Source organism: Echinops telfairi, unplaced genomic scaffold (assembly GCF_000313985.2).
Source record: "Echinops telfairi isolate 266 unplaced genomic scaffold, ASM31398v2 ScPeMD7_2565;HRSCAF=3150, whole genome shotgun sequence".
NCBI lineage: Eukaryota > Metazoa > Chordata > Mammalia > Afrosoricida > Tenrecidae > Echinops > Echinops telfairi.
In genome coordinates, this window is record NW_022106463.1 from 11,545,428 (window position 1) to 11,552,996 (window position 7,569).

Sequence of the window (7,569 nt, forward strand, 5' to 3'; positions counted from 1 at the left end):
GCAGGACCGTGCACGCGGAGGGTCCGGTCCTGTGTGCTGTTTGACTAACTGCAGACGCTGGCCTGGCAGGCGGGCCCCTCATTGCTCTGACTCCCCAAGCACCACCATCAGCGTGCACTCTTCTTAACCCTTTGAGCACCTGTTAGCAGCAAGTCGCCATTCTGCCCCACAGACACACGCGCACACACGCACACACGCACGAAATCCAAGGAAGCCACGTTCCAAGCCGCTCAGCAGGGGCAGGCCAGACACGCAGGTCCTGCCCGGCCTCTCCTGCTGGGGGTCCGATGGAGCCGTCCGCCGACGTGACCCTGGAAAGCTCCCCGGTCTCAAAGGGTGGAGCCAGGCTGTCCAGGACGAGGGTCTCATTAAAAGGGCGAGTTGGGGGACCGCACAGTCTCCGAGGAACTGGGGGAGTAGTCTTCCGACTCGGAGGTCAGCTCGGGGGCAGCCGGCTGCGCCGGGCCGGGGCTCCTCACATCCGCGTCGCGTCTTCGTCGGAAAACCTGCCTCTCCTTATCAAGAGCGGTGGTCTGGCAGGGACATGAAGGGAGGAAGAGGGCAATTAGGCAGGGGCATGTGACGCCGCGCACAAGGCCAGGCCGGTCAGCCCGGCCGGCAGGGGCGTTCTCGGCACCGTGTCCCGAGGCCACCGTGGCAGAGTGTGCCCCAAGGCCCGCCATCGCGTCAGCCGACCCGGGCAGGACGGGTGGAGGTGGACTTCCTAGCCTCCCCACAGCCCCGCCCAGCTTCCATCATCCATGCGCCCTGGTCCACCCGTGTGCATCTGTGAACTTGGTCCACCCCAGACAGAGAGGATGTGTGCCTCTGAGCCCGGTCCTTCCAGGCTGAGGGGATGTCAGGCTATGAGCTTGGGGCTCCCCAAACAGACACCGATGAGCTGGGTCCACCCCAGACAGCGATGATAAGAATCAGTGGACCCTGGTCCACCACAGAGGAAGCTGGGGTGTGTGTGAACATCAGAGGGCGGGCCTTGGTCACCCGCAGTCAGCTGGGGTGGGGGTGCTTGTGCCAGGACAACGGGGGACGGGTGGTCAAGCGGCGAGACACACAGAGCTCTGACTGGTGTCGGACGCCATCCCGGCGCCCACCCTGAATGGCCTGGTCATCTGCTGATGGGAGCCAGGCCGGGTCCCTGAGAAGACTGACCGCGCCGGCATGAACCAGCTCCTGGAGTCCTGCCGGAGCCCCTTTGACGGAGTTCTCTGTCACGTGGACAGAGCCACTGGGGAGCTGGGCTGCACCGAGAGCCTCGGGGCGCAGTGGGAGGTGTTGGACCACAAAGTCAGGTTCAGAGCCACCAGTCTGCACAGGGAGCAGGACGGGGCCCTCCGTCTCTTGGGAGGATCAGTTTCCTCCTGGGCCCTGGTGAGGCGGTGATGAAGGGGTTACGCTGGGGCCTTCCCCACCAGTCCTTAAGCCTCCTCTGTCCAGAGGCCTCAGGGACTGGCAAGGGCATCACCGGGTGCCAGGTGAGAGGGGAGGGCAGTGAGCCCAGGGGGATGTGCAGAGGACACAGACCCCAGAGAGGGAAGCACCCACAGTGGGGCGGCCGCTGGAAGTGACCCTGGGCGAGGCTGTAAGGACGAGAGGGGCCTGTGAGACACTTCGGGGTCCGAGCTCCACGCCCCACACCCTCCACGCCCACCCCACCCCGTCTACGCACGCGCATTCTCCCAGGGGCTCCAGACAAGCCGGCACTGCAGACCAGCATGAAGGCGGGGTGGTGGGGGCTCAGCCCTCCCCACACAGGGGTAGCAGGGCCACCTCTGGCCTCCATGAGGGAGGTTGGGGTGGGAGGGGACCCCGGCCACACACTCAAAAAGAAGGGCCTAGCCCCTATGTCCAGAGGGGTGTCATGGTCACCACTGGCCTGTTAACATCGATGCCAGCAGTTCAAACCCAGCAGAGGCTGCGTGCTCCCGTGAAGAACGGCTGTCTGGGGGGGACCACAGGGCAGGGCCGCCGTGAGCCAGCATGGACTCGAGGGTGGTGAGGTTTGGGGCTCGGGTCTCGGATACTCTTTGCACTCTGCAGAAACGTCCACCCCGGGGCTTCTGGGTCAGGGACCCTGCAGGGCCTCCTGGTCCCTTTCCCAGCGGTCACAGGGCATCTCTCAGCCATCACACAAGCAAGCTCCGGACATTAAGTCCCACACTGAAATCGCCATACACCGGGCATTCTGCAAAGCATACCGAGCGCCTTCTGTGTGGCGAAAGGGGAGATGTGGGGGGCGGGAGGGGTCCAGGTTCTCTGCCGCTTACATAAACCCCTCTTGTCATGAACCCCAGGTCTCCTGGGCATAGAACGTGTTTCTACATGGGCCTTCCCCACAGGGAGGGGAGGAGAAGTCACAGGCCAGAATTGAACCCTGAGACCTAAGCGCAGACTTCTGAGTCTCAGGGCCTCTAGTCCCCCCAGCGGGTCTGTCGCCCACCCAGGGGTCCCCGGGGGTCTCAGAGTGAATGCTGGGCGGGTGGGCAGGGCCGCAGCCACTGGAGCTGCCTGGTGCCTCTGCTGCCATCTGGGGTGAACTAATTACCACAGTGAGGAAGCTTGCCAGGCGAGGGGCCCCAGGCCTGTGTCCCCAGGACCCCTGGGTGGGTTAGAATCACTGACCTTCGGGGTAGGTCTGACACTTCCCCTTTTGAGCTTCAGTGAGGTGCTGGGTGGGAGCCCAGGGCAGTGGGAAGAGCTTAGCTACTGGCTGGAGGGTCAGCCGGTTCAACACAGGCCAGAGAGAGGGCTGGTCATCTGCTCTTAACACTACAGCTGAAACCCGTGGCCACACTGTGACCTGATAGATCGGGGGCCTGTGATTTGGGGGTTCTCCATTCACAGTCCAAGGGGGCTCTCTCTGTGAGGGTCTTATCTTTTCACACCCACAAACCCCCGTTCCCTCGAGCCCGCTCTGACCACAGCGACCGGCTGGGCCCAGGGGGAACACCCTGCGGGCTGCCACATCGTCGGTGCTGTGGGGCCAGTTCTGACGTGTGGTGACCGGTCCTGCGCCATCCTTGCAATCATCCTTCTGTGACAGCCACTGCGTGTGCCATTCTGCATAGCGCCTACCTCTACCTCCTGCTCCCTGGCCCCACGTTCCCCAGCGTGCCACCCTTCCCCAAGGACCAGCCTCTCCAGACAGGTCCTCAGTGCGTGATGGCCTGGGGGTGCCTGAACCACCAACCCTGTGGCTGGCAGTTGGTGCCCAGCCCACTGTGCCACCAGGCTCCTTCTGTTCCCACAGGCCACAGGGCAGCTGGGGGGGGGGGCGGTGGACAGAGTCTGCGCCGACGTGTTTGCACTTGGCAGAGGACAGTGGTCACCTCTGTTGGGGGGTGGGGGGTGAGGGAGTCAGTGGCCTCAGCCACTCGCCTGTTGTCCTCCTCCTCCTGGGTCACCCAGCTGCCCACGGCCCGCGCACCTGCTCAGGACACTGCCAGCTGTCTGAGGCGACGTCCCTGAGAAGGTGCCGGCCTCAGGAGAGAGCAGGCGCTGGGAGAGGATGGAGGACAAGTGCTGTCTGTCGGACCTGGGACCATTCTGACTCACACATGGCCTGTGGGGCAGAGGGCACTGCCCCACAGGTTCCCAGGTGGGGTGAGGGGGTTTGCCAGCCCCTCCTCCCTCAGAGCTGCTGGCAGGTGGGCATAGGTGCCTAAAAGTGTGCGTGCGTGTGTATGTATATGCATGTGTATATATGTGTGTGAGTGGGTATACGTGTATATGTGTGCATGTACATGTGTGTATATGTGCACGTGTATATATGTGTGTGAGTATACCTGTGTATATACACGTATGTGTGTATATGAGTATGTATGTTTGTGTAAGTATGTATGTATGTGTGTGCATCTGTGTGTATGTGTGTGTATATGTGTGTGTATGCTTGCATATTTCTGTGTATGTGTATATATGATTATATATGCGAGGGTGTGTGTATGTATTGAGCATGTGTATATATGATTGTGTATGTGCATGTGTGTACACATACATGTGCGTATATGTGCGCTGTGTGTACATGCATGTGTGTGAGTACATGTGTGTATACACATGCATGCACACACACGCACGCACGTGCAGTTGGGTTACACGTCTCTGCACTAAAGGAGGCTGGGGCACAGCCGCGGCACCGTCCCATCCCCGTGCGCCCCGTCATCCTCACAGCGTTTCAGATGTGCTGGCCACGCATCGGCCCTTCCCAGGTGATGGTCTTAATCCCAGCAGGCCTGGCACCACGCAGGGACCCACAGAGACATGGGGCTGCTTTGGTGTACCACTGGCTTTTTCGGGTGACCAGCACCAGGACCTGCCCTTGTGCCCAGGTCTGCCTGTGTGTAAAAGGGGCAACTGGATCCGTGGCCCAACAACCACTACCCACCTCACTGCTCTGGCAGCCTCTGAGGCTCCGGCCATTTGGGGAAGCCCCCCACAAGCGCATGGCAAGGCGACGCTTCCCCCGGGACCCCCTCCCCAGAAACACTGGGCGCCTTCGTCTGACTGCGCGGGGCACGTCAGTGCACAGGAACAGAGCTGTCGCCCTGGGGCGGAGGGGGCTGGCCAGGCCATGGTGTTTCAGTGGCCTCCCGTGCATGGGAAACAGCAATGGCAGGGGACCAAGGAGGCTGTGTGAGGCCTTTCATGGTGGGGCTGGTGAGGAACATGGACAGTAAATGCCACAGATGGATGGATGGACGGATGGCAGAAGAGGAGCTCCATCTGTCTTGGAGGAAATTCAACCAGAACGCTGCTCAGAGGCGAGGTTGTGGCCAGCAGAGACCAGTCCCTGGAGGAGGGCCTCTCGGGTGGTGAAGAGGAGGGGCAGTGGATCGGAGGGGCCCTCGTGAGGGTGTCCCTCTGTTGGGCACAGGTCACTGTGGTCAGAGTGGACGGGGCAGCAGGAGCGGCCACGCCCTTCCCCAGCTCATTCCTCAGAGCATCCCAACACCAGGCTTGTGGTGGGGCTATGACTCGGCCGGTCTGCACAGCCAGATGAGGGCCAGCGCAGAGAGAGAAACCAGCACCCCAAGTCCCTGTCGCCCAAGCAGACAAGCCAGCCGGGTGCTGCAAGGAAGGCAGTGCTGGATAGGGAGCCATGCAGGAGCTGGAGACAGAAACCTGGGGGTGGGGAGGACGGGGGTGGGGAACAGTCAGACCCAAACAAGAGACGAGGGACGGGGGAGGGCGTGTGGGCGGACAGGGGCGGCAGCAGCACGCCAGCCACAACATACACACATGGGCCACGCACGGACCACACACACACCACACACTCTGTCGCCCACCACACCCCGGGGGAGCGGCCGTCCCCACGGAGGCCAAGCCCATTCCGTCTGTCTCAGGAGGCCGGCCCGGCCTCACCTTTAAAACGACAGTATATGCTGCTCTGGGGACGAGCCCTCCCCACTGAGAGATGGGTCCTTCCCCACCTGCGGGGGGCGGGGGGACCCTGGACACAGGCACCTCACCAGCCACGTCGGGGCGCGGGCAGAGAGCTTTAGTGCTGTATAGACTGTCCTTTTAACCAGAGCAGAGGGGTGGTGAGCGTGTGCGATGGGCGGGGAGCCGGCGGGCGGGCGGGCGGTGAAGGATGGGGAGGGCGGTGGAGCATGAGGGTGTGGCGTCTCCCCCCAGTGAGACGCAGAAGCAGCGTATGGACCGAGACAGAAGCGTCTGCCCAGGGGCCGTGGATGGAGACTGCCAGCACGTGACCATGGTGACAAGGACCCAGCATCTCGTACCTTATCCAGTACATGCCCGGCGGCTGGCAGTGGTCCAGGGACCCTGATTTCTTGATGGTAAACCCGTGCTCCGGCTGGGCAGAGAGAAACGGTCACTCAGAGGCTGCCGGGTGGGGAGCGGCCCGGAGGGATGGTGGGGGCCCCCCGGGCGGTTTGTTTGTCCAGCCAGCTCTGGGACGCCCACTTGGAGGACCATGGAGCTCTGGATTCCAAGCTCCGGGAGCCTCCAGACATGCTCCCAAATCCAACCGTGCTCAAAACCTAGCAGACACCAATGCACAGCCGCCTCCGGGACAGGGCGGGGCTGTCCCCGGGGGCTCCGGAGGACACAGGCAACTCCAGGGGAGCCCAGCGGCCTCCCCTTGCCCCCCTGGAGTGCCCGGTGGGTGAGAACCGCCGGACTTGCGGGGAGCCCAGCAGTCACCGTGAGGCACCATCGGGTACCTTAATCTAAGCTGGGGGTCGGAGGTTTCGGCCCATCCTAGGGGAAGAAGCAGGGAAGACCCACCCCTGCCAAGCCCCCACCCAATATGATCACCCCATGGGCTCGAAGGGGAGGGATGCTTCGCTAGGAAACAAGCCGAGCAGGGGCAGGCCGGGGGCCGTGCGCCACCACCACGCTGAGGCTGGGCGGGGGCTGGACTGTCACCGAGTTTCTCAGCACGAACAAAGCAGAGCAGTCGGATGCGGATGCTTCCCAAAGCGGGAACACGAAAGGTCAAAACCAAACCACACCAAACGCCATCCACATCGCGCCAAACACTCTCGCCATCGAGTCCAACCCGGTACCGGCCTTTATGGAGCAGACAGCCATGTCTCCCCCAGAGCGGCAGGTGGCTTCCCTGGTGGACAGAGAACGTACCGGACAGTGAGTACCGGACAGTGACGGCACGTGCTGCAGGCAGAGCGTGCAGGGACGGCACCGGGTCCAAAAGTTGTCCTGGCCGGCTAGGGTGAGGTGTGAGCGTGAGCCCCCCGGGCACCCAAGATGCCACCCCAGGTCCTGAGAAGCAGCCTGTGGGGAGAGGGTGGGGCAGGGGCCCCTGTACCCAGGCCCCTCAAACATGGTGCTGACGGGAGAAGCCACCTGCCACCTCATTGCCCTGGTGCTTGGGAAAGAGGATGTTGCACCAGCCGGGCCGGAGGGGCCAGTGTCTTTGATGGGAGTTCTTTTTACGGGGTCCGATGGGGTGTGCGTTGGCCTGCGATCTGCGGGGGCCGCAGTTGGAAACTGGCAGCAGCTCCGAGGGAGCGGGACCGGGCTCTACTCCCGTCTCGGACACCCCGGGGCTCCGCGTTCAGCAGGGACACGATGTCTGCGAGAAAGCAGCGTGAGATGCAGAGGCAGGAAGGCTGGGCGCGGCTCCGCCCCTCTGGCGTCGGCGGGGCCCAGGGCAGCCCCTGACCACAGCAGACTCACTGCCACCCACGCCCGCTCACGGCCACACCACACGGGCGCACTCTACTTGCCAAAACGCCCGTCTGCACTGGGAGACGCAGACCAAGCCTGGGAACCCCATTGGTCAGAACAATCAGCAGCCCTGTGTGCGGGCAGTGCGGAGCTGGGTCAGGAGAGGGCAGCAGTGCCCCGTCGCCTGGCCTCTCCAGTCCACAGCGGAAGGTCCATCTTGTAGCCCACACGTCCTCTCTAGGCCGGCTCTGAGGACCCTTTGCTCCCCGGATCCTTCACCCAGCCTCCATCCTCTGCTTCCCCTCATGGACTGGGACGGAGCACAGGGTCTCTCCGAGAGGCAGGATGTTGTGGGGGTCAGCCTGAGTGTCCAGGGCATCCGAGGCCTGACTCAAGTGGCGA

General features: G+C 63.0%; 1 protein-coding gene across 1 annotated transcript in view; it reads right to left on the reverse strand.

The window, feature by feature from the left end:
* Positions 1–6: 6 nt before the first annotated feature.
* DCLK1 (doublecortin like kinase 1) overlaps positions 7–7,569 on the reverse strand; it is a 161,594-nt gene continuing 154,031 nt past the window's right edge. The window contains exons 18-21 of the mRNA XM_045294001.1: positions 6,953–7,072; positions 6,619–6,771; positions 5,757–5,851; positions 7–533 (exon numbers count right to left, since the gene is read on the reverse strand). Coding sequence (XP_045149936.1) covers positions 369–533; positions 5,757–5,851; positions 6,619–6,771; positions 6,953–7,072 — 533 coding nt within the window. The 3' untranslated portion in view covers positions 7–368. The remainder of the gene's footprint in view (positions 534–5,756; positions 5,852–6,618; positions 6,772–6,952; positions 7,073–7,569) is intronic.